We start from the raw sequence: 27,730 nt of genomic DNA, 5'->3' as shown, positions 1-27,730 counted from the left end.
CATACAATAACTTTATTCTTGGTGAAAATCCAACATGACGACGGCCCGTTGGAGGAATGAGCTCGACTGGCATGAGCGGTTTCCCAAAACTGAAAATTGCCGCAGAATGCACCATTTTTCTTTATGTTAATATGATGAAAATGCTGTGATTCCATTGTATATTTGATAAATTATCATATCAATGTGCTTTTTCCAGACATTGTGAAGTTTTTCAAGATGTTTTCATTGAATTCAGTAAATCTAGGCTGCTTACAAGGCGAATAATGATGAAACAAAACCAGATTTAAGCTCAACAACAGCTGTCGACTTGAGATCCTTGGGATGATGCAACTTTTTGAAGATTGAAGTGTAAACGAAATATTTTTCCACAAAAAGAGGATCCATCCCCAAAAACACACCGCCAGAAAGAATGTTTAATTAAATAAAAAGTCTTTAATTTGACTTTAATAGAGAAAAAAACATGCAGAATGTTAGTTTATTGCATTATTATATATATATATATATATATATATATATATATATTTCATTCAAATAAGTTTTCCAATGTTTTTTCCCCTAGGTGGGACCATTAGTACCTTTGTGATGGGAGCCTCGATCGTCATGGAGTGAATCCTGGCCACGGAGGAATATCTTCGATTCTGTAAACCGGAAGCTGCAATAAAAAACAAAAACAAATAAAAAGAATCATGACGGGGCGACTCATTGATCATGATCAACGTCATTAAGACAGAAATAGATCACAGGGCCCGCGATTGTTTCCCCTCGTCGAAAGATGGACGAAAAAAATGTCCGGAAGAGGGGAGACAATGAAGAAAGTGGAGCAAATGTTCATATTCAAGGCAACGAAGGACGACAAGACAAAAGAATGATCTCAGCCAAGAGATAAGGAGATCGGCCGTGTGCATCTCCGTGTGCATCTCCGTGTCCGTCCACGGCCGATCTCACACACCGGCTCATATTTGGGGTTCTCCGTCACGCCTGCGTGTTCGAGCTCCTCTCATAGTTGCAGTGACTCACACATTTTTTTTTCCGTAACACCTTTCATCGCCTGATTGATTGACTGCTGCTGACTCATCACTCACTGCCTCTCAGGGGCCACAAGTGAGGGTGCTTGGCGAGCGGCCACCAGGTGTCAGAACTACACACACACACACACACACACACACACACACAGCGGAGTGCATCGCCGCCTCTGAGCTGCTGCTGCTCCGCCGCCAGAGAAAACAGTTCGCTCACTTTTATTGCTTTGGACGGTGTGTGTGTGTGTGTGTGTGTGTGTTTGGGCTAACAGCTAACGGACACACACACACACACACACACACACACACACACACCAGTACACATGCAGCGCTGACGGCATCGCAGGGAGGACAGCTTTCTGGAGGCTGAAATAAAAGATGATGCCCTCTGACTGGTCTTACCGTCACTACCGCGAGAGCTGAGCGACCTGGCGTCGATGGAGTCTTTCCTCCGGTCGCGGTGACGGAGAGAATGGCACTCTGCAGAGGGAAGTGACGGACGATCAATGCACAGCATGTTTAGACGGGTTTGCATTGACGTAGTGGATTCTCAGGGATCTGTTTCACTTCCTCTTGCCTTAGTTTGTGCCTCAGGCCAACTGTCGGCATCCACATTTTACAGAAAAAGTAAAAAAAAGAACACTAACGTTGGTTGTGGTTACGTTATTTTCATTGTGTTGCTTTTGTCTGAGTTGCGTAATTGATCACAATTACATCGCAGAACAAGGCTCACATGTCCCAGATATTATATCGATCAAAGAACAAGTTCATTGTTCCATTATTTATATTTTTAATCATGTTTTATTGATTTTTCAGGGTCTCCACATGATTTCCGTTTTTGGTTTCATGAGAAGTTCTATAGGGTAAAATAAAAGAAGAGTACTTCAATTTTAATATATTCTGATGAGAAGTATATTTTATCAGGTGAAACATACCCAACGTTAGTGATGGTGTTACTATTTCTAACGTTAGTGTTAAAAAAAATTATATTTCTAACGTTAATGTTAAAAAAATTAATAAAGATTGTAGGGTTCTAAAAAGGTGTTTCGAGAATCAAGACATCTTATTATCTGGACGATAACATATTCTGTCTGCTACTTGATAAAATAGACTTTGAATCAGTTTTCCAAATAATGCAACTCTTGTCTCCTCATCCAGGTAGTTAGAGAAATATGAAATATGTCTCATTATACATGTATAAGGTCCATTTAAACAATTAAAAATGTGGTGAGGAAAAAAAAATGTTCCGTTGAAAACAGGGAATAGATAAATAAATTAAATGTGTGCCAACAAAAACAAAACAAAAATGAAAAAGGCAAATTAATAAGACAAAGTCTCTTTACATTTACACTAAAATATCAATTAACAATATTGTCAGCTATGCATGCATTATATTTGAACTTTTCCTCATCAATAGCTCAGCTCCGTGATTCCGATGTGATCTCTTCTGAGATCTAAAATCACGCTGTCCTATAATAATCCAAAAGCATTGACATGGTAATCTCCTCCGTCTCGTGGGAAGTTACCTGACTGGGAGTGTTCCCCGCTGCATCGCTCCTCCTTGTTGAACTTGTGAACCTGACAGACAGAGAGAGGAGGAGCCGGTTAAAATCCAGGATTTGGCCGACGACCAAGAGCGGCCTGATTTCCTGCTCCTCGAAAGCAACGCGCTGGCTTCTGTCGACGAAAGCCTTTAATGTGAGTCAGCGTCCATGTTCCTCTACTGAGGCGATATCTCCTTCGTCTCAGCTCAATAAACCCGATTGTATTTTAAAACAAAAAGTACAATCAGGAGTAAAAAGGCACCGAGTCGCATCACTGCAACTGACTTTATGCCGTCAAGCACTTTAAATTGGATTCTACTTATTTACCCACTAATTTATTTTTCAGCTTCACATTCTCATATGAGTCATTGTGTGATTGTCAGTTCTGTAATATGTTTATAGAAGTACAAATATACTACAGGTTGTGTAACCACTGCCAAAATACATATATATTTATATATATAATTTATTTTAAACTTTAAAGCCTCAACTGTGCAGCGTTTGTAGCTAAAAAAGAGAACTGAGCCCAAAACAGATTTTGTCCAATTCTGATAATTATATTAAAAAGGGTAATTTCTGTATCAATGGGGACAACACATGTTGTATTGTTCCAGTATTTTTTGGGAGAACACTGCAGCAGCTGAACGGGAAGTCTCGATCTGAAATCTTGCGTCGCGTCCACATTGTCGAAAATCAGCTAAATATTCAGCAATGGCAATGATATAAAATGTTTTAGGTAACACCGAGCTACGCTTTCTGCACTTCAACACACAACAGCGGCCCTCATCCATCGTCTTCCGGCCACAAGTCACATGACTCCATAACAAACAGACCGGGTCCAGTGAAAGGTCAAGAAAGACGATCTTTTGCACTTTGAGTGGACGGACATTGACAATGAGGAGTTGCCCCGAGTGGAAACATTGCAGCTCGTTTAAGGCAACAGCGTTCTACAACATGGGACAAAAACATGGGAAAACATGGTGCAGGTTAAACAATATTAAAGTTAGGCAGCTTAAGATTCACACGAATGATGCTGAATAAATATTATAAAAAAGAACGATAAAAACATTTACCAGAACTGAACGTTTCAGCACATTTCTCCATGTTTGTAATAATATATTTCCATGCAGGTGACCACTTCGTACAGTACATCCTGTTAGTCGCGCTGAGGTCATGTATGGATAAGTAGAGCCGGTTTAATCCGGTTAGAGAAGATTTCCCTCACCCGGTGACTCACCTGCACCGCTACATCTCGCTGACCGTGCACATTTATGTAAGGGTGAAGGCGCACACACAGTTTGTTTGTTTTTATATATGCAGAAAAATCAAAGAATTATAATTTTGACACAGAGAAGGACGTCCCTGGGATGTTTGTCAATTGCATTTAATGTATTCACTCCACGTCACTTTAATACAGTTGCTTATTTTCTCTTTTGACAGCCCCCCCCCCCCTCCTGTTTAAATGTAAGTCTCGCAGCTCTCCAGTGCGTCCCATGCTGAATAAATAGGATTAAGACAGTATAAACATTTGTAATGACATACAAGGTTGCCATATTTTTTTGCTGGCTACATCTTAATGGTCTTCTTGGGCTGCGAAGCACAAACAGACATAAAAAAAAGAAAATATATATATATATTTTGAATTAACTTGCTGGGAAATAGTTGAGATTATGATGGCCCTTTAATTGAGAGGGAAAGACAAACAAAAGTGACTGTAAACCTGCTGTAAGTCTGGAGTGCTTAGACAAACACTGCTAACCAAACAACATTATGAAATGGAAACCGTGGTCCGCAGCCAAACGCCTGGGTGGGAACAGACGAGGAATAATGTGTGGTTTTAAGTGCTCGGAGGAAAATGTCCTCAGCGAGGATACGGTATCAGATCTAGGCTATCCTGAAAGGACCTCTGCGGCCTCGGGGCGTCGGATGGATAATGGCGCCTCAGTGAAGACACGGTACATGACTCACGGACGATTCCGCTTAAAAAGGTCATCAAATACTACACTTTTGTTCCCACTTTGCATCACATAATGTGGGATGCATTGGAGAAAAAAAAAGGGGGACACCCCTGAGATAAACCCGTTCAGTTTGACGCTGCAGGATTCAGGTCGTGTGATGGAGGGAGATCAGCCGCTGCCATGTCCAAGGATTCCCAATCCCAAAGCAGGCACGAAGGCCACTTGTGCTTTTGGCAGGCAGACGCCAAGCGGCTGACTCCCCTTGTGTCCACACGGGGAAAGGGAGCAGCGAGCCAAAGCCCGTCTCTGTGCAGCTTTAGCCCGCGGGGTATAAATAGCCCCGGCGCCTGGCTGCTGGCCCTCGCGGGCCTTAGCGGGGGATCCTGGTGCTTAGCCGTAGCTTAGCGTAGCATGACGCTATTGGCCTGGAACCCAGCGGAGAGCGGCGGCACACACCGGCTACAGAGGTGTGTGCCGCCGCTCGACCGAATGTGGATGCCTGCGAGGCTGCATATCCCCCGCTGAAGTATTTAAATCTGACACTCGCAGCCCGACAGTTCATTTGAAGTATTCATGCAACACTAACTTGCCAGCGGAGTTTCGCAACACGGCTTTGACTCAATCGTTCGTTTGAGGGGCCACGCTTTGTTCAAACGCTCAAAAGATGTGGCACATTATTCTCCAAAAGTGGGTTTAGACGTATAATGCTTTTGTGAATGTAATTTTGTAGCAGCAGCCGCTTGTAGGCTTCTAAACTAAGGAGTTATCATTTGAGTCCACAAATCAGCAATTTTGGTTTAAGATGTGAAAACTGTGGCAGTAAAAGGCGGGATGAATACGTGCAAAGATGGATAAAAATGTCTGCCTCTGCTGGTACTGAAGATTTTTATTTCCACTCTTGTGACTAAAGCTCGTGTGTGAGTGATTGTTATAGTTATCTGCTGCTAGAATATTCATTTTTAAAAGTGTTTTGGAGAATCAAAACAGCATAAAAGTCAGAATATCATCATTTCATGCACCCACGCATTTCTTGAAATGAAATAAAAAAAAGTCCTCTGTGTCACAGGTGATGTCATCACACGCCTCACCTGATTATTGTTGTCAATGTGAGGTCTCTTGATGGCCACGAAATGACGAATCTTCCTGTTGGAAGCGAGATGAGAGTCCGTCAGTAATGCCGACTTCTTGGAAAAGCCCCGTGAGCACTTTGGGCTGATTAATCTTAGCTTACCCTCCTTGGCCGATGACAGGTGTTATCTTCACATGCTGCTGAACGCTGTCGCCGGACTTCTTCCTGGCGTAGTAAATGCCCTGCCACTCCTTCAGAGACAGCAGAGCAGTCAGGCAGAGATACAGCAGCGTCACGTTCACAGACAAGAAGGACGGATGGAGGTGTGTGAGACTCACCTTTCCTTTTTTAATACAGGTGTTGATGGTGTCCAGCAGGTCGGCTCTGTTCTTGTCGCTCTTGGGGAGTTCGGTGAGTTCCTTCCCGATCAGCTCCCCCTTGTGGTAGCCCATCATCCGCTCAAACGCCGGGTTCACGTACTGGGACAAAAGCAGGAAAACGTAGCGTTAAAGTCTCGTAATATTACAGTTTTCTTATTCATGACAAAATCTATAAAAAGAACAAACTGACACTGAAGGTATCTAACCCCAGTCTCCCCATAGTTCACATGTCGAAGTGTCCCTGAGCAAGACACTTAACCCTAAATTGCTCCCCGGGCGCTTCACTTAAAATACTAAGGATGGGTCAAATGCAGAGAATACATTTCATGTATGTATGTAAAAGTATGTACTATGGGCAAATAACGTTTCTTCTCATAATGGCTTCAGTTCCCCGTCGAAAAGAGGAGTCTGAAGGTAAAGTAAAGCGGTGAAAATATATACATTTTGTACTCTTTCCGACGTGGAACAGAAGCCGCTATATATCCCCCTCTTCAAAGCCACCGGTCTCCATTGACAAAAACAGTAATTTCACCTCACAGAAGTTGGGAGTAGACAAACAACCTCACTTAAAAAAAAAAAAATCCACTTTTATCCATCTCTGCACAGACCCAGCTAGTCGTAGCGTTCAAATCCTTCATAACCTTATTGCTAAGATTAGATTTTTTGTTTTTAAATCCTCCAACAGGCTGGGCAGGACGGAGAGCATGACGTATCTAAAAGATCCTTCTGGCCCAGCATGTATATGCGTGCCTGTGCATTACCTGTATTATGTGGTCCTCACTGGTGATCTCCACAGCCTCTTGACAGTGCTCCAAGGCCGTGAAGACGGAGTTACAAGCCCTGCGGATCAATGAAGCCGCAGCATCTCAGGATACGACCACTAATAACATGACTGCAGGACTATGAGTAAGGTGTTTTTTTTCTTTCCTCGGCCGTACCTGAGTTTGAACTGGCAGCGCACCTCCCCGTGCTCGATCTGAATGAGCTCATTATAGCAGGACGACACACTGCTGTTCTCCACGAACCTCTGGAGGCCGGACAGGGGTTAAGAGGAGAAAGAGAGACCGGGGGAGTGAGTCAGCATTTACTCAGCAGCGACTTGTTTTTGCAACCTCCTCTACGCCACATTCACACCGTCAAAACAGGGCCTCCTTCAGAAATGAAGCTCAATGAAAAGCATCTAGCAGACACCAGGGTGTCACACTCAGTCTGCTGGAAAACACACATTCAGGAGGGACGTACTCGGTTAAATCCCGCACAGAGGAGAGGAAGAACCGATGGCTCGTCCTGGTCAGCCGGTCTGCACAACGACAGGAAAAGAATCATTAGCGGCTGCAACCGGAGTCCTTTTTTTTATATACAGAAAACAAACAACACTTAGCGTAACACTGCAATTAAAAGCCTGAGCTTTTATTTGCTTCCATCGACCCGGCGTATGTTTGGCTGTAAAATAACAAATCAATTACGAATCATTTGATCTAGTGAACCGACACACGATCTTCTCTTTTTCCCTCTGAAATCCCTCCGGCCCGCTCGCCAACGAGCCGATGCGGCAGACCGATATGAAAAGGAGAAAAAAAAAGAAAAAGGTGAAAACTAAACAGAGAAAAGTGGGGGCGCTTTTATTTTGTAGCCAGCAAGGTGATGAAAACAAGCAAAAATAGACGCGTAGTCTGACTTTTGAAGGCAGGGAGCGTCCACTTCAAAGTCAAAGTCTCCATGCAAACAAGGGACTTTTAACTAAAGTTGTAAATGGAAAGGAAGATTAAAGGCTCTGAAAATGTATTTTCTCAATCAGCTTCCTGCTATACGTGATGCGAATCAACATGAACACACAGATTCGACACATTCCCTCGTTTAATTCTCTCTCTGCTCCTCCCACTGGTTTGAAGTGGGCGGGGCCCAGTTGGACAATGGTGAGAATGAGAAGTTGCCGAGTTATTTGGTCACGGTCTTATCAATAATCATGATAAACAACACCTGGGGGTTAAATTACCTGCAGCCTAAAACAACATGATCTACATGGTTATTCATTACGATGAACATTCCACTGTTCTGCAGGCATTTCCTCATCCATGTTAAGCTGCCCTTAATAAAACAACACTAACATGTGTTTTTTCACATTAAAAGCTCGTCTAAAAAGGGAAGGCTGCAACTTTTATTGTGAAAATTGGAGAAGGTGTCGAGTTTCGCTCATGGATGAATTTACATTGATCAAGGAAGTGTGAAAGCATCAAGACAACCGGGAAATATGGAGGAGGTCTTGAGTTTGCATGAACTCATTCCGGTAAATAATGACTTTGTTGTGTCAATTTTTTTTATAAATAATGACTTCTTTCTATTTTTTTTGTTACTTTGTTGCTTTGGAGCATAACTGCACAAAACACCTCCAACACAGAGGACGTTAAAGGCTCCAAAAAGGTAAACAAATCAAACTTACTTTTGCGGCACAACAGCGAGGATGACTGTGTTTTCCGAGGGCTTCGTTGCACGGATCAACCTGGAATTAAAACAAATGCGGATTAAAAGGCAAATCGGGTTTGAGCTCAGGTACGGGACAAACATGTTGGCAGATTTTTTTTGGGGGGGGGTGATGATGTCATCGCCACAAAAGAGGGAACGGAACATCTCTTCACTCAGACACAACACGAGCGTCAGAGGTTTTCGGCCACAAAGGCCACGATGCTGGCAGGAGGAGGAGAGGAGGAGAGGAGGAGGAGAGGAGGAGAGGAGGAGGAACAGGGGGAGCAGATGAGGAAAGGAAGTGAAGGAGCAGCTGCCAAACTGGTAATCAGGAGAGATTATTTAATCTCTATAAAATACTTGGTCGTGGTTTTTAATGTCCAAGAAGAACTTTGGATGGATGAACTTTGTACTGTTCCTAACAATGACTACAGGCCTTCTGAGCTAAATAACACTATTAATAAGACATTTATTTGGTACTGCGCTTTAAAATGTACTCAAAAGGCACTTTACATGGTGGAAGCACAAACAATGAAAGCAATTGCAAGGCAGAGAGATGACATTACAGCAGTGAGAAACAAAACAGAAACACAGAAATGGAGAAATGAGGATGTAGAACGAGCGCGAGGATGTTCAAACATGAATAAAAGATCCTTACAGACATTGCGATGATGCCCAGAGGGTATTCACACAGAACGAACACAACCATGGAACACATGATTGATTCAAATGCTGGAAACACACGTCCTTTGTTCCCAGAGGTCAAAAAAGGAGACGCTTTTTCAGAAGTTATTTGCAATAATCAGAGATTTGATGTCACCTAATATTCGCCGGGGAGTCAGTGAGAAGAGGAGGAAACATTTTTACGTTTTTAAATTAGTGAAACATATCTGGTACACTTCCACCTGCTTAAATCTTTTTTTTAAATAAATGCCCATAACGGGGGACAAACTAAGTAGTGCCAGGATGAACTCAACTCACACCTGGCAAGAACAAGGAAGGAATGAGGTTATTCTGCAATCAAAAAGAGGTTTGCTGAAAAGAGGCCAGGAGCTTTTTGCCGTGGAAAAAAAAAAATGGACAAGAAAGAAAGAGAGATTCCTGCATGTGCGCTCGACTCTGGGCTCCACTGGGCCACCGTCCAGCTTTCCTGTCAACTAACAAACTCACCAGTTCAGGCTCACTGGAGTGCCACTCTACTTCAATGGCCACTTGGGAATTGTGACATCCAGCATCCACCGCTTCTCCTTTTCAGAAGCAGAGCAGCGAATTGAGCAACAGTTGGAGCAGACTATCAGACTACAGCGGCTCAAAGAGTGGAGGAGGTTCAGCTCGACAGAAGCCTGCAGTGCCACCGGTGAACACCAGATGGTGCCAACGAGCCCTCCTCTTCAGCCGCATTACGACCGACTGGTTTTCTGGTTTATTACTAGTTTTAAGTAGAAGCCGCATAGTCGAAGCACTCATTGTTTTTGATTGAAGTGAAGGATTTGTCATGCTCTTTGATATGAGAAATAATCAGAACCTTTTGGCCTTTTTTTAAACCCCTTTGTTTAATGTCAAACACGCGTGTTGATTCAAGGAATCACACTGCAATGTGACGCTTGAACAAAGCTCCAGATTAACCTTTTCCACTGCTGTTTAATGAGAAGCAACAGAACATAATGCAGGCGACATTTTCATACACGGTTTTTAATTTCCATCTTAACTGTATTACTGATAAATGCTTCGGTAATAATCAGAGAATGTTCGAGAAATTACTTTGTGCTGGTTTATTTTTTAAAGGAAAAGTCACAAAAGTGAAGAAGTGCTTTAAGAAAAAAAAAGATCATTAAGTGAAATTGTGTTTAAAAAACAAACATATAATCACAAACTCCTATAAAAGGTACTTTTATCTTGTGGCTTCACAATGGTGGGAGCAGAAGTAACACAAGAGGAAGGGCGAAGACTCCCAGACCGAAAAAACAACGTGGCAGCAACCTGTCAATCACCTTGTAGCCCCGCCCTAAAGTTTTATGGTCTGTTTGACTCTAAATGACCATAATTTACTAAATGAACATCATGCTGCATTGAAGAAGACTTGAAGCTAGATATTAAAACCATAAACTCATGTTTACTGAGGGAATAAATCAAGAGAGAAGTAGAGTAATTTTCGATATACTTCTATACAACCAGAGGAGTCGCCCCCTGGTGGCCAGGAGAGAGAATGCAGGTTTAAGGCGCTTCAGCTCTGGCTTTAATTTTCTGAACTGGAGGTTAACCATGAGGGGGAAACTGCTAGCCTGGCTCTGTCTAATCCTAAAAAAGAATCCGCAGAACAGCATCTCTATCTAATAGATGACAAGCTTTTCGGGTGCTTTTGCGATTATTTATTGGTGTTTAATTAGTGAGTTTAATAGGAGCTGGAAGGTGGATTTCATTACCAGCCTTCATGCTAAGCCAAGCTAACCGGCTCTAGCGTCATATTTACCACCAAGCACGACCTACAGGGTCACAGACAAAATGAGAAACAAGCACACAGGTGAGGCTCACCGGCACACAGCTTCGGGCTCAAAGTAGCGCGAGAGGCGTCCGTCAACGACGATTATCTCGTGGTGCTTGTCCAGGAAACACTCCACGGCCGACTCGGGCGTCCGTGCGATGTTGCACCTGAAGCCGGCGCGCTCGCAGGCCCACCAGAAGGCATCGCTCTGGCTGTCCTCCTTGGCGAACACCAGCAGGACCTGAGCAGGCAGAGGAAGGAATGGACGCCCGGGTGAGATGGCGCTGGCTGCTACGGTGATAATTATAGGAGATGTGTGTTAGCAGGTCCTCACTACATTTACTACTCAGACAGGACATTCTCCAGAGACGCACATATCCCAGAAGCAGAGCTCTGACACCGAGGTTACGGCACGACATTTATGGGCCCGGATAATACAGTACTGCCAAACCTCTTTAAGGCCAATAAAACCTAAATGACATGGGCTGTTTCTGATCATTCAGGAGAAGCCATTTTGTTAAGGTTTGAGTTACACAGTGCGGGGCATTGTATCTCAAATATATTTATGACAGGATGTATATGAAAGTAACAACAATAATGGAAAACACCGTATTTATAGTGTCGATTTGATGGATGGATGTGTAACTTGATGCTGAATATGTTAAGGAGCCTTTCAGATGTATACAAAAAGGTCAAAATGTACGGTTATGAATAAAACTCACTTCCTGACTGAAAAATTGCTGAAAAAAAACATCTTGATCATATTTTACATTTTCAACTTATGTACTTTATGGACTTATTGTGTGAGAAACAAGACAGCACATTTCACATTTTAGTCAGTGGCATTAAATCTCTTAAAATAACACAATAATAGAATATTTCTGAGAATATATATATGTCCAACAAAAGAAGGTATTGTGACTAAGTGGTTAATGTTTGTTGTCTCACAGCAAGAAAACACTGGTTATGAATATGAGCAACAATATTTACAGAACAACACATGTTTTCATCGTCATATACATAAACTCAGCGACTCACAAGATGGATAAAAACAATAAATAACAACCGTGTTACAGTTTGCATCTTCTCTCTGAGAACGAGAGGACTTCCTCCCACAGTCACATGACATGCTCGGGGGATTTGAAGACTGGGAACTGTCCATAATTGTAAGTGCGTTCCTCCATCTGCTCGTTTCCCCTCTGATAGGCTGGCAGCTTTGCATGCTGGGACAGACTCCAGCCCTCAGTAGAGCACATTAATGAAGAACACCTGGTCTGAACCGACCACGTCATGTAACGTCTTCTCCCGGTTACCAGTCATTCCATGGATAAAATATCACAAGTGAGAGCTGTTTTGTTTTCATTCACACCGACAGACACGGAGCCTGCAGACGCTTGTTTTTGATCCCACACTGTGTTTTGACCACGAACACACCACCGGACACCTTTGGTGCGGTGGGGAGGGAATACAACACTGTAACACACACGCACACACACACACACACACACACACACACACACACACACACACACACACACACACACACACACACTACTGAGCTCTGCCTCGCTGCAGCATCACCTCCTGACTCCCTCTAAGGACAACAAAGGATAGAGAGACAGAGGGAGAAAGACATAGAGAAAGACATAGAGAAAGAGAGAGAGAGCACCCAGCTAGACTCCTCCCACTTTCTTTGTCGTTGGGCTGCTCGATTATGTGCAAAAATCCTCACATTTTTTTGTCAATATACACTTCTGTATCATATTCATTTAGAAAGAACATTTTGCAGCGTAGATTTGAAAGTTAAATGCATCATTTGAGAGCAACACAAAGAGATCTGTGTGCTCTGGTTAACACTGTTGGGCTCTGGCACTTTAAACTGTAGACATTTCATCATCATAAGAAAGCAATGTTCAAGTCGAGTGGACATAAAACATGTATCTGTTTCCCACAGTGAGGCAGACAGCCTTTTAATTAAACACTGGCATCAGATCGGGGCTCGATATGTTTTTACTGTTTCGTCATCTCTCTTGTTTATATTGTTGCTGCTTCTATTGTTTGTTTTTACCATTTCAATTGCCTCGAGTATTTTGTAAAGTGCGATACAAATAAAATGTATTATTATTATTAAAGCGTCACCTCGCAAATCAAAAATGAATCCAGGCCTTTCCAAACCGAGGCGGCTCGCCATCGAGGAGGAAAACAAAAGCGTTATGTCAATTATCTTATGTTCATAGAATGCATTCAAATTAAAATAATTGAAATTTGATTAATTGCACCGTGCTGTATATCTTTAAAATCAGGAAGACAGTATTTCAGTATATGATAGGACGCGCTGGAAGAATGAAAAGAACAGGTGAGAACAGCAGAAGAAGAAGAAGAAGAAGAAGAAGAAGAAGAAGAAGAAGAAGAAGAAGAAGAAGCCTAATAAGAAAAAGAAGATGAAGAAGAAGACTACTAAGAAGAAGAAGAAGAAGAAGAAGAAGAAGGAGAAGAAGAAAAAGAAGATGAAGAAGAAGACTACTAAGAAGAAGACGAAGAAGAAGAAGAAGAAGACTACTAAGAAGAAGAAGACTACTAAGAAGAAGACGAAGAAGAAGAAACCTAATAAGAAAAAGAAGATGAAGAAGAAGACTACTAAAAGAAGAAGACTACGAAGAAGAAGGAGAAGAAGAAGAAGACGAAGAAGACTACTAAAAGAAGAAGACTATGAAGAAGAAGGAGAAGAAGAAGAAGACGAAGAAGACTACTAAGAAAAAGAAGAAGAAGACTTCTAAGAAAAAGAAGATGAAGAAGAAGACTACTAAGAAGAAGATGAAGAAGAAGAAGAAGAAGAAGGAGAAGAAGAAGAAGCCTAATAAGAAGAAGACGAAGGAGAAGAAGAAGAAGAAGCCTAATAAGAAAAAGAAGATGAAGAAGAAGACTACTAAGAAGAAGACGAAGAAGAAGAAGAAGAAGAAGAAGAAGAAGCCTAATAAGAAAAAGAAGATGAAGAAGAAGACTACTAAGAAGAAGACGAAGAAGAAGAAGAAGAAGAAGAAGAAGAAGAAGAAGAAGCCTAATAAGAAAAAGAAGATGAAGAAGAAGACTACTAAAAGAAGAAGACTACGAAGGAGAAGGAGAAGAAGAAGAAGACGAAGAAGACTACTAAGAAAAAGAAGATGAAGAAGAAGACTACTAAGAAGAAGAAGAAGAAGAAGAAGAAGAAGAAGAAGAAGAAGAAGAAGAAGAAGAAGAAGAGCTAGTATTGGTGAGCGCTTGTGAAAGTCCACAGTCTTTGATCCCGTGCTGGCTTGCGTAACCGTGGCAGCGCTTTGTGTAACCACGGTGCCAACGTGTGAAATTCCACACGCGCAGCGCCGCGGCCGGCCCACAGAACTCTGACCCGCCGCCCAGAGCGACGCGCCCACTGGGAGGCACCGGCGGGCCTCGAACCCCCGGGTGACGTACACACAGCCGGTCCCAGACGCACACGGGCGTAACACACTGCTCACACAGGTCAACGTGTGTTTGCACAATCAACCGGTGACGGCGTCTTTAGCGTGAAGACGTCATTAGAACGTTAACGTCCACCACCATCCGTCATCTTGAAGGCTCTTTCATGCTTTCAGGTTGTGGATCCTCCTCCTTAGAGATCGATGATGGTTTAGTTTAACACGTGGAGACAAAGATCCCTCTGAGCAACAGTTCAATAAGAAAGCTTTTAGGGGTCAAATCTATTTTAACTGTCAATAAAACACACGGTGACTGAAATATACAGTTTTTCTATCTCTCATGAAGACATCAACGTAACAGACCTTTACACTGCAGTGTAAATGTGTTCAGCTACACAAACAACACGACTTATTTGTATGAAACCGCCGTACAGGCTCCAGGCTGCTGCCGCCGCCGCGAGCTGACTCACAGTTTCAGAGGTCAGAGGTCAATCCGCCGTGTTTGTACACCCGGGCCAGATGCCATCTCACGGCGGGAGGTTCCCAAACACAGAGAGGTGTCACTGGGCTTTGAGGGAGAGAATCAGGGCCTTTAGGGTTTCATACTACAGGAAGCTTTGCATGTGAATGTAACGGAGTTAATGATTCCACTTGTCATCACTGTCCTTTACTACAATATGCTGTCAGTCAGCCACAGAAATTAGTGAGACATTAGAGCCCCGCCCCTTCTGGGCCCCTGCGTACTTGAGCGGTGCACCCCGTGTGCTCTGTCCAGTCTGCAACACGTCTTCCCTGTGGTAGGTGGATCTGTATTGAGCTCTGTTGTGCTAGCTAAACAAGTGTATATTTGTTCATATCATTTATTATTGTAGGCTGTGTTTAAAGATGATGTTTGTTTCCTTTATTAGTACCAGAGCTATGACCGCGAGGTGGGCTATGAGAAGCTGATGTATTTGTGTTGTTTTGCCAGGCCGTCGACACATCTCCGTGTCACGTCTCTACTGGAGAATAAACGGCTGGTGACGCCAATACAATTCCAAGTGTGCTTTACGTTACTAAGAAATTACACAACGCAAGAGATAGAGTACACAACTGCTACATGAACAATGTAGAAAAGTACGAGTTTATTATTTTTCCAATTAACTTTCTGCTGATCTGCTAATTGATTAATTGACCTGATAACGTTCAAAAGGTTTCAAAGCAGCAGAACGTCAAAGCCTTTGGCTGAAAAAACCCTAAACACACAACGTGTGTGTTACTTGTCTGTGTAATGAATCTGGAGGGCTTGAAACTCTCCAGGGCTGGGAGGCAGTAACAGTAAATGTCAAGGAAAAACTCACTATATATAACTCTCTCTCCTGTGGAGCATTTTTATCTCTCTCTTGTTTCATCTGTAGAGGGGCGGGCTGAGGTCGCGGATCCGACAGAGGGAGTGGAGGAACGACTCAGGGGGAGCAGTTTAAGGGTCTTAGGAGTCTTTTGAATAAAGCCCCCTGGTCCCTCCACCTGCCTGCACGCCGCCACACAGAGTCCTGGTGCCATGGTATTTGGCGGACGAGGAGAAGCAGGATACTGTAGCACAGCGGGAACACGAGCGGCGCGCCAGGCCTCTCACATCAGCGCGCTGGAGCGGAGCTCGAACCCAGAACCCCCTGGAGTTCGGTCACACACACCAGCAAAGGAAAGGAAAGCGCCTCATGAAAGCAGCCGGTTGGAGGGAGAGGAGCCGGCTGGGCGGGGACCATCGCTGCATCTCAACCCGCCGGTGACCTCTCAGGGTTCCTTTGTTGCATAAGCATAAATCTGACAAGCACATGGCTTAATCCCTCACAGGAGGATGAGCACAGACAATCCCCGACCTCACCTTGCAATATTCCTCGACGAGTACAACATCAGAATAATCTCTTGTTTGTTTTTATTTGGGTTCTGCATCTTTTTTTTTTTAATATTGTGAAGTACTTTGTTTTGAAAGGTGCTATGAGAATAAAGTTATTGTTATAATGATTATTGATGTCCTATTATATAATTTGCTCAGTGTATAGATCATACAGTGGGACATGGTTGACTCCAGTTTCATGGAATTTTACAATAAGAAGCGAAAGATCCAAATCCATGCTTGATTTATTGTTTTTTCATACATTTTAATTCAACACAAAACACACTAGGGGAGGTATTTATGTTCTATTATTAAATATTATTTAAAGGATAGGTTTTACTCATTTAGCTTCAGATAAACTCTTGAATATATTCTTTCTGGCACAAAGCAAGGACTTTGGATTCCACGACCTGCTTCACTGCTCATACGAGCACCTGACTTGACAAACTGTGTACCGGCCCTTTAAGACTGTGTTATTGGTTTATGTAAACATCCTCCTGCAGTGTAAGAAGGGAGCAGGGCCATGTTGAGGTTAGCAAAACCATTTCCAGCATACTTCAAGCACAGTTACCACCAAGATGTTAATGCTTTCCCAGTACAAAGCTCATATTTCCCAATGCAACCTGAACATAACACAAGAGTACAAGCGGTGGTGGGTGATCGCTCCCTCCCTTATTATCTAATGTTTTTAGTTGTTTAAGTTGCTATTTTCCTCTTCCTCAGCTGTGTGTTGAGCGGTAAATATTGTTATTGAGCCGATGAACACAAAGTTTACAGTAACATGCAACATTATTTTAAAGAAAAAGTATAGAATTTGACAGAAACTAGGGGATGAATCTAAAAGCATCATTAAAGTTAATGTAGAGCTGAAACAATGAATCAACTAATTTGATAATAAATTAATAATTTGTAATTTTTCAAGCAGAAATAGTGAAAGAAATGTCAAATATTCTTTGATTCCAGCATCCAATGAGATAATTTGCTGCTTTTCTTTCTCGAATGTCGTAAAGTTAATGTTATGTTTTTTTGGGGGGCGGGGTTTGGTGGAACAAAACAAGACACCTGAAGACAAAGTTGAGATCGTGTTTGACAATATTTGGGCTTTCCATACACTAGTATATTAATCGGTTAATCGTACAAATGATCTGCAGATGCATCACTAAAGAAAACAATCAGTTGCAGCCGAATATTCGTGAAAAGGTGTTGAGGAAACCCAACCTGGTCAAACAAAGACGAAAAGAAAGAGTTGAAGTCTTTCATTCGGCCCAAACCGGACCGGAGGAGTGCACCTCTCACCTGAATGGGCTCTTGGGTCAGTCTCATAGGTCCGACACATTCTTCTGTAGCTGAAACCTGCAGGAAACAGACGAGACCACGCGTGAGCCACCGACACAAACCAAGCATGTTAAAAAACAACAACAAAAACAACACAAACATACATAAAAGAAAGCTGCAAACACTTCTTACCATTTTATCATTCATGTCCAGAAGCATGTTGCATACTGGCTGTTTTCTCTCTCTTGCACTCCAGCTTCTTTAATCTTCTCCCTTACCTCTTGCCCTCTCTCACTAAGACGCCATGCAGCAATAAGACGTGCAACAGCTTCTTAAAAAATAATATATACTTCTAGTTTCTTTACTCCAGATTTGGGATATTTACATGAAGAGTCAGCCGGAGTGAAGCCGTCCACTGCAACCCTCTTCAGGAATTAGCAGCAGCCGCAGACTGAACTCACAGGTTTACTTGGATAATCCCACTGCAGGAGCATCACACCCTGAGCTGTGTGTATATATGCGTGTGTGTGTGTGCGTGTGTTTTCGCAGCCGGCCTCATGCGTCACACACATGCTTACGCCACACTTTGGACACACAATGAATCAGCGGTTGTGTTCATCGTGTCGTGAGAAGATGATTAACCTCCGACTCATTTCTCCTCGTCGTGTTTGGGAAGACGTGCTTTTCCAAACGTGTTGGTAAACACATTCGCTCATAACCCACAGGGGAACGCTGCAGATTAAGGTCTCTCTCTGCAGCGGGAGACGCGTATCTGTGAGGTAGAGATGGAGATAAAGAAAGAGGGTGGAGTGGATTCTACCAGGAGGGACATGCTCCATCACACGGTAGAAACCAGGTCGGGACTCAACCACACGATATTTGTCAGCGGTGACTCCGCTAGTCTGGACCAGCCACTAACCAACCAAACGTCATCCGGAGCTTTTGGGCGCTGCACTTTAAGATGTTTGAGTAAGATTATGATATTAGGAGAAAGAAGAAAAAACAAGGCAGCATTGAGCGAGCCGCTCACATACTGGCATGTGACCCAAAACGAGCCAAATGTTGGGCAATGATGCTTCCCATGCGAGGCCTTTTCTATGGAGGTGGCGTCCGTGTTATTTTGTGTGTAGCGAGGCATAAAAACACCATTTAAAAAAAGGGAATGAATATCTATTGAAGTGGAAACAGAAGCCCAGTAGGCACAGATAAATATTCCTCTGTACTTCCTTTGTCTCTTTAACACAGACGGGCGTGTCGCTCCGTCAGGTTTTATGTCTGACGTTCACATTTTTCAGATTTAAAGAGCAGAAGCAAAGTGAGCAATTACAAATAGAAACACACATCCAGGTATTGTTTTAGAGTTTGACCTTTGACCTCCAACATAGCACTAATTCATCTCACCATGGCTTTTTAATTAGTGAGCCAATTCCTCAAATTACAAAGGAAATTAGACAAACTGTTCATATTCATGAATACATGTTTTGCACTTTGAATATTTAAAACTGCTGGGCATTGCAAGTGTTTCCCAATCAGAATTCAATCACATTTCGGAAGTCTGGAGGGTGCAGGGTTGAATATGTTTGCTATCCCCATTTAAGTGAGCAGAAAGCAGAAGGCGGTGAGATGGCCAATAATAAGTGTCACACTCACACACTCACACAGTATATAATAAACCATAATTGACCTTGACCAATCGGCCTGGGTGGAGAGAACATCCCTGATCAGGTGAGTCAGTTGTTTGTCTCCCAGAGCAAAGAGATTCCTGGAAGCCCGAGCTGGAATCACTTCCATGTGGTCAGGGGCCGCGGTGAGGTCTGAGAGACGAGGTCGATCTAACAAGACACGACCCGGGGGAGCGCTGAGCTACAGACGTCAGGAAGAGAGACCGGCAGCATCTTGTGGTTCAGCGTCGGAGGCTAAGAGACTTGGTGGGGAAAAAGAAGCCAAGGGGACCGGATCACTGTTGACAACGAGAAGCAAAGACTCCAGAGATGTCAGGGAGGGGCTTGGCTTCATGAGAACTCGAGTAATTGTGTTTTACTTTGAGGACGACGCAGCCAGATGTGAAACAGAACAGGAAGGAAGTGCAAACGGGGACAGGCGATGCAGAAATCTCTGCTCGGAGGAGACTTTGGAGGGGAGATCAGTCAGCGGAGTTACGGCTGCAATGGAGGAGGCGATCAGATCATCGGTCACGTCGCTCGTTGAGAGCGTGGAGACGAAGTCCTCACGGGGAGACGGGGAAGGGGAAACAGGTGGAGGGGAGATTCAGGACAAGACAAGAGCCTCGGAGCGGAGATGAGGGGTGGAAACGAGATGGGTGGAGGTGGAGGTGGAGGAGCGCGAGAGGTTTGCTGGTACGCTTCATTCATGAGGATTCAGACAGCCGAGAGGGGGGAAAGTGGAAAGAAATTAAAGGTCACACAAGGTCGGAGGAAAGAGACTAAATAAAGACCGGAAGTACATGTAGATGGTATTCATGTTTTTATCAGTGATTTGGAAGCTGAAGATTTACATAAAACAAATACAAAAGGTGCAGATCTACAGAATATTAGGTAGTTTATGAACATGGACATGAAATGACAACATACTGCAAAGACACTCAGAGTTCCATGTAGATCAGCTGTGAAATGAACAGAAATAATGCACGTCCAATGTATGTTGTGCATTGATTTCTTGAACATCAATAACCGATGAGGCAGCATCTATAACTGTGTGTTGGACCTGATGGTTTCCCATCACTTCGAGGATCCAAACAGGAAGTTTAATGTTGCCATGGAGTCAGAGACAAATATCTGTTTCTATATTTGTTTACATTTTGGCTAATTGGCTTCAATAAAAGTATCCAGAAGTAGCTGTGGGCACTTCCTCTTTACACTGTAATCATAAAAGTCGCCGTCAACTATCAGTGGATTCATCCGACGCTGAAAAAGAAACTAAAAACGTGAAGATTCTCAGGCAAGTTGTGAAGTTATATGGTTTCTAAATTTATATGAGGTGGCTTATGTCAGAGTTATTGATATCCTCAGGAAGTGCAAGTCACACTGCATCTATCAACTTACGCACCACCTCTGTGTGTTTTGTGAAACGAGCCAAACCACAATAACTAAACTTCCCATTGTTTTCAGCGCACCTTCTCCCTCGGACCTCGGGTGTAGATTTTAAACTACCGGTTAACTTGATAAACTTGCTGTGAAAAAGACCGTGCTCTTGAACTCATTGCAGCTCATTCCATTGTTCTCGTGAAGCACTTTGAAAGGTGCAGTATAAATAAAGCTTTAATTACCCGTCAGGCCCCAGGTACACCACGTCATTGCATACAGCGTACACACACACACACACACACACACATTAGGATACGGATCTAAACATCGCTCTCTTTGCGCCACCATTTCCCTGCAGTTTATCCTCCAGGATGCAATAAGCTTAACAAAGTTAGGGCATGTTTCATGGACTCTTTTGAAGGTGCTTTTTCACTGTTTACAAGGCCGTTAGATTATAAAGATGACAAGTGAGTTTACATTATGGCTGCAGAACAGAGAGACTTGTTTACACTCGCAGGCCAATGGCCAATCATTTTTGAGCAAGTGACAAAGAGGGCTGTATTTCCCATCGTGTGTGTGTGTGTGTGTGTGTGTGTGTGTCTCATACTTTGAAACTGACTGGAAATAAAATGATGTTTTTCTGGTTAAATCCTCTGATCCTGTGTGTTAGGAGCCCCAGTGAAATGATACATTCTGTGTATTTCCAGATAAATGACGAGCTTTCGTCGTATTTGATCACACGGCCGGGTAGTTCACGTAAAACCACAGTCCGAGCAACAAGGCGTCTGGGCTGCCACCTTTAAACGTGATGTTCCTACTGCCATTAATAGTGCACAGTAGGGGACATTATTGTCTGTAGTAACAGTAGGTACTTTAGTTTTTTCTTCTTGTGCAAAAAAAGATGTGCACAGACTGTGTTTAGTTCAGGCGGCAACTTCCAGTTCTGCTGAGTGAAGCCAAACCTGCATTCTCTCTACTGACCAGCAGGGGACGACTCCTCTGATTCTATAGAAGTCTATGAGAAAATGACTCAACTTCTCTCTTGATTTATTCCCTCAGTAAACATTGTAAACATGAGTTTATGTCTCAATCTCTAGTTTCAAGTCTTCTTCAATAGAGCCTGATGTTCATTTGGTACATTACGGTCCAATTAGAGTCAAATAAACCATAAAGCAGGGAATGCTTTAGGGCGGGGCTACAGGGTGATTGACAGGTCATAAACTGATGTTTACTCAGGAAATACATCAAGTGAGAAGTAGGGTTCAGTTTCGCGTTTTTACTGATAATGCGTTGCCACCATGTGTAGTCATATAAAGTCAAATGTACAGAGTTGCCAATTGTGTCTGACATCACATTCAACTGTAATATGTCACAATTCTTTAACCTTTAACCTCTTGTTTAGTTAGTTATCTCTCAAATAATGCTATACGTGTAAAAACACAGTATTGGTGGAGCTCTTATCCTGTTAACTCGACAGATACCTCCACTTATGACTCATTTTTGAATCCAGGCTAATCTATTAATGCAATTTGATATTGGGTGTTATTCCACTCAAACTGCTTTGCATGAATCTGGTTTGGAATTCCCCCCCAAAAAAATCCTGCAGCATCTGACTTCAGTAATAAAAGTGCCATCGTCTCTGCTACTTCATTTCAAAACTAGCCCAAAAAAGAAGAAGAAAAAGAGCATGGAAACATGACTGTGCTTGATAAAAATCCGGACTATGCTCCAGTGAGATAACACGCATGTAAACACACACCTACAGGAACTTCTTCACATGTAAACAGTTGTCCCGGTCCAACATTTAAACTATTTTCCACTTCACTGGATGAAACATTCCTGCTTCCCCCTCCTCGTTCATCCAAGACTCAGACTGTGTCCACACCACGCTGGCTAAAGCAAACTCTGAAACAATAGCAAAACTGGCAAAATATTAATCATAATTACTTGTTGTTGAACCAACTTGACTGTAATTCCTGCGCTGCTGCATTACATGTTGATTAAACCTGTTAGACTGTGGGAAAGTCGTTTTTAATTGCTGGTTAAAAGCTTCTGTACTGACGCAGAGAAAGTGCTCAAATCAAATCTGAAAGGACGAGCAGCAACACTTAGAGGCAATAAATGTCAAAACTGATGACAAATAATGGAACTGGCAAAAACAAAATGTATCCGTTTACAGACACTGAGAGAAGCACGCTCCAGCAGACAAAGAGCTGCGCGGCCTGAGCTCGGCCTCTCGGCAGGTCAGGTGTGCCTCGAATCAGGTCGAGGTTAGGCCCCGCCCACCTCCGACTGGGCAGGATTTGAGAGAGTGAGAGTGAGAGAGTGTTAAAAGCATTACAGCGTAACATTCCACAACCGTGTATGAGGTAGGCTGCATGGCCAACATCTTCTACGGTAACGGTTTATATATATATATATATACACACACACACTGTACACACACACACACACACACACACACACACACACACAAACCCGTGTGCCATGAGTGTGTCTACAGTGGTCAACGTGAAAACATGGTGGTGTGTCGATATCTAAACGGCTCATTCTACAGTACAGAAAACATACTTATTTATATTTATTCTATTTCTGCTAATAGATCCCCCCAAAGGCTACACACTGGCCCTTTAAGAAATGGTTGATCATATTTTATTATCATCATCTTTTATTTTTAAACTTCCACACAAACAACAATGTCTCACATGAGACAACAGTTGAGCTCAAAACTGTGCAATTGCAATTCAAAATGGACGTTTTAAGGTTGCCGAGAACAATAATGTCAAGTGTTACAGGTTTTTAAGGTTAGTTTAAGGTGGAATTAACTCCAGCCTGATTATAGTCAATGCAATAGAGTATACCAACAGAAAATACTTGACTTTTCCTGCAGGATTATCTCATCTTTCATTTCAAACAGCTGACAAAACACTGTCAAAATAAACACAGTGTACAAAACGTGTCATGCTTCCTTGCTAGGTCGCTAGATTCGAGAGAATAGCTACCGCAGTGAAGTCAGCATTGACAAATCTCCACCCTTTCTACCGTCGCATATACACGACCATGTCGACCAACATCAAAAACATCACATTTATTCTCTCTGGAGGGCTTCTTTTTTTATTAATTCCTTCTTTAGTGGGAAAAATGGCGGCACTGTATAAGAAGTGGACGTAGTTGTCAGGACGTCACTCGTTGGTTTGAGGACTGACGTAGAGACGCCGTATACGTCTATGGTAGTAACCTGTCAATCACCTTGTAGCCCCGCCCTAAAGCATCCCCTGCTTTACGGTCTGTTTGACTCTAAATGACCATAATTTAATAAATGAACATCATGCTGTATTGGAGAAGACTTGGAACTAGAGATTGAGACATAAACTCATGTTTACAATGTTTACTGAGGGAATAAATCAAGAGAGAAGTAGAGTCATTTTCTCATAGACTTCTATACAACCAGAGGAGTCACCCCTGGTGGTCAGGAGAGAGAATGCAGGTTTAAAACACTTCCGCTTTGGCTTCGCTTCTCAGAACCGGAAGTTGCCTCCTGTCTCCACTCAGCTTTAAGATAATGTGATCGTATAAACCAACATTTTCAAAAAATTGTTTTCAAAACTCATATGTTAGAATCACCAGGTTTTTCCTCATGATTTTGATGATAGTTTATAGGACATCTGTCCTTTGACTACCTGTTTACGATCTGATCCATCGACACTGCATCTCAAACAGAGTTTTGATTAACTGATGTCCCTTGTCCTGCATACTTTTACCCCTCCATTTATTTTCTCAATATTGCAGAAATAGGCAAAAAGCCGACAGAGACCATCAGTTTAGAACAACCGCGTGTCCTCTGATGAGTTTGATTCCCTTCTTTTCCAAAGCACAAACACTTTACTGTTCGCTAAACACTGAACTTCTGTACGTCTACACTAGAAGTGGCTGTGATCACCTGACAAAAGCGCTGATTCACTCTCTCTCTTCTTATAAGTTGGTGACTGTGTAAAAGAAGCCCCGAGGGGAAGCCTGTGCAGGCTAACCATGCATCAGGTCCCTCACGTGTGAATGTGCACACCGCTGCAGTACTGACCAGAGGGGTACACACACACACACACACACACACACACACACACACACACACACACACACACACACACACACACGATCCTGCAGGGGAAGGCAGATGCTTTTAATAATAAATGGTATCATTGATCCTCTCACAGTCCTCAGAAATAAAAGAAACAGCTGACAAACCCGCCCAACTATATGCACGTGAAACCAGCGGCCACAAGTAATGTTATTTATCACCCACTGATGAAAGTATTGCTATATTTATACATCGCTATACTTTTTCTCCAGTGAGTATACGAACACTACGCACACAATTCTGAGGAATAACATTTTAGTGTGGAACTCCTGACGCAGACGGATAAACTGAGCTCAATTCCTTTGTTTTAACTAAACATTGCCACTTGTAGAGCCTCTCCAGAGTTATACTGACAACATGACATTAATACTATCCACAAATGTCAAACGGTACTACTTGTACCAGCATAGTTTACCAAATCTAAATGGTTAAAGACAGGAAAGGTTATAGTCACATGTCCTTGTGGGTCCCGGCCCGAGTGGGTTAATGTCTTCTGAGGGGTCTGGTGACATGATCATCTGCTTCACTACTTCTTAACACATCACAGCTTCATCCTCTGGGGCTCGATTATGAATATGAAGAAGTATCTGTTCACATGCTCCCTCATGAGAGGGATCCATCAACGAGTGAAGAGGCACACAAACAAAATGACAAGACGAGTACACAACTCCAGCCGCTCGTGATCTTCATCCTGAGCTTCTGACTGGAGGAAAATTCCCCACATTAATGTGTCACTCTCACTGTTAACACTGGCGGCTTCATTAAGTGAAGAGCGTCTTGTGTGTTAACTGGATTTCTGTGTGTGGAAACTCAAGGTTCACTTATTAGCTATTTTCTTGTCTTCGTCCCTTGAAGAGATGAATGTTTTTGGGGAGAAAAGCTATAAATGCAGCCTCTCCCTCTGACCATCAACTTATTTTTTCACTTTTGTGGCTTAATAATTTCTCCCAACGTCTCCCAGTTTGGTGAACCGGCGGCGTTGAAGCGGTCAGCGGTGGGAGGAACTGAAGCTAACGGAAGAACACAAGCGGTCAGACCACAGATGGCCCTTTGACCCGTTGCCCTTTTGAGGCACACGCGCTGTGGCTGTGGATGCACGTCCTGGCTCGTCCGACAAGGAGCTGAGCTTTCAGGGAACCTTTTGCCATCAAATATCAATATACATAATAATAAAAATAGATTTCAGGGCCATTTCACCAACATCACACCGGCAACACTTGTGGTAAAGTTGCTTTTAATGCAACACGTTAACACTTTACTGTAATGCCTTGTATTCATTAACCGGATATAAACAGGTAATAAATGGTTTATTACACCCTATAAAGTAGTGGTGAGCAGATACAAGTGTTTTATGTCCACCATCACCCATAGAGGCTGGTGTATAAACAGACAACCAATTACAATATAGTCGCTGTAATAATGCCAAATATAACAACTACATTAAAAGTGTGTTTTAAACCATTTATGAAATGTTAATAAATCCATTATAATATGGAGGAAAAATAATAACCGATCTGTTTCTCTCATTGTGAACAAGGACAAGCTCAAATGTAACGACCACCTTCATCTCCCTGCAGGTTGCCAGGTTGTGGCTGCAGTATACACCTCCAGGACAGTACTTAGTTTAAGGTTGTGCATCATGAGCAACAGCTGTGGAGCTACATGAGGGACTAAAGTTGAGGTGTTCATCTCTCTAATGAGGAAAAATAGCAAAGAGTCCAACTGAACATGCATCTAATGTAAAGTCAGGATCCAATGGCGGAGCATCTTTTAACAATAAAATATGAATTCCGCAAGCTGCATCTTTCATGTATTACATGCATCTTTGACAGAAACAGCTCATGCATCAGCTCACACGTTACGTGCTGTTACGTATGCACGGATGTCTGGCTGCAGGCAGAGGAGAGGAGACCGAATGCACTAAAGTCATCACAGCATTGTAAATAAAGGCGGAGGCCTCCTCCTTCTCCTTTTCCTCCTCCTCCTCCTCCTCCTCCTCCTCCTCCGGTGACAAACACACAAACACACCGCCGGGCCTCTTCACGTGTGATCCCCCCACTCACGACTCCAGGTGATGCTGCTGTGACATAACCGGTATACCTTGACGCCGGTGTGGCTGGTCTGCGTCTCGGCCTCGATGCGGACGTGCCCTCCGCCGCTGTTCTCCCGGTGGTCGCGGCACGAGTTGTTGCGCGAGTGGCGGCTCTGGTAGGTGATGACGGAGGCGGGGATGGTCTCGGCCGCGTCGGTCTTGATGAAGAGCCCGTGCAGCGTGGCCGCGGTGCCCTGGGAGATGGTGGTGGTCTGGTGGGGGGAATTGGATTCGTCCGAGTCCCGGCAGTAGATCACGCCGCTCTGAGAGACGTGGATGCTTGGAGCGCAGCCCATGCCTCAGCGGCGCGCCTCCGGAGTCAGATCCCCCCCGACAATGAAGCCCCGACGCTCGGGTACCGCCGCCGCTTCACTCCGGGCATCGGCTGCGGGCTCGAGTCGTTCTCTCCTCCGCACACGTGTGATTGCATCAAGGAAGGGGGGTCGGGGGTCGGGGGGGCTATTGCAGGATCTCGGATGTCGATATCATATTCAGGACTAACACAAAAAAAAAGGTGTCTATAATCTAAAACCTTGGCCTGGACCGCGCGCGCTATAGCGCGTCTATGAAATGAACACTAAATAAATAAATAAATCTAAACGGACTGAACCACCTGGCTCCTCTTCATCACCTCTTGCTTCATATCCGGCTTTGTATCTCCACTCATCCTCGGCCTGTGGAGACTCCAAGTGGCTTTATGAAATCTCCTCTTGTGTCTCTTACTTTAGTTATTCTGCCTGCAGATCAATGGCCACGGTCCATCCCTCTCTCTCTCTCTCTCTCTCTCTCTCTCTCTCTCTCTCTCTCTCTCTCTCTCTCTCTCTCTCTCTCTCTCCCTCACCAGAGGGGTCGTTTAAATCCTCGCTATGCTGAATTATGATGCCATGAAAGAAGTAGTGGAGGCTTGCTGGAAAACCACTTCCCGTCTTCTATTCTCGCTTATTTTAGATTCCTTGACA

The 27,730-nt window shown here is 43.4% G+C and overlaps 1 protein-coding gene across 2 annotated transcripts in view; it reads right to left on the bottom strand.

Annotated features, from left to right (window-relative positions):
- pde8b (phosphodiesterase 8B) overlaps positions 1-27,067 on the bottom strand; it is a gene marked incomplete at both ends in the record, with an annotated part of 34,544 nt that extends 7,477 nt beyond the window's left edge. The window contains 13 exons of one of the 2 annotated variants that reach the window (XM_079235663.1): positions 576-652; positions 1,422-1,499; positions 2,546-2,597; positions 5,610-5,664; positions 5,753-5,841; positions 5,929-6,069; positions 6,732-6,810; positions 6,909-6,997; positions 7,213-7,270; positions 8,411-8,470; positions 10,966-11,156; positions 17,522-17,578; positions 26,780-27,067. In XM_079235663.1, the coding sequence (XP_079091789.1) occupies positions 576-652; positions 1,422-1,499; positions 2,546-2,597; positions 5,610-5,664; positions 5,753-5,841; positions 5,929-6,069; positions 6,732-6,810; positions 6,909-6,997; positions 7,213-7,270; positions 8,411-8,470; positions 10,966-11,156; positions 17,522-17,578; positions 26,780-27,067 (1,314 nt within the window). Of the gene's footprint in view, positions 1-575; positions 653-1,421; positions 1,500-2,545; positions 2,598-5,585; positions 5,665-5,752; positions 5,842-5,928; positions 6,070-6,731; positions 6,811-6,908; positions 6,998-7,212; positions 7,271-8,410; positions 8,471-10,965; positions 11,157-17,521; positions 17,579-26,779 lie in introns of both variants that reach the window. The other variant, XM_079235664.1, reaches the window with a different exon arrangement.
- Positions 27,068-27,730: the final 663 nt, after the last annotated feature.

Source organism: Taurulus bubalis, assembly GCF_910589615.1.
Source record: "Taurulus bubalis genome assembly, chromosome: 19".
Lineage (NCBI taxonomy): Eukaryota > Metazoa > Chordata > Actinopteri > Perciformes > Cottidae > Taurulus > Taurulus bubalis.
The sequence above is the reverse complement of the archived record's forward strand: the minus strand, read 5'-3'. Positions and strand labels throughout refer to the sequence as shown.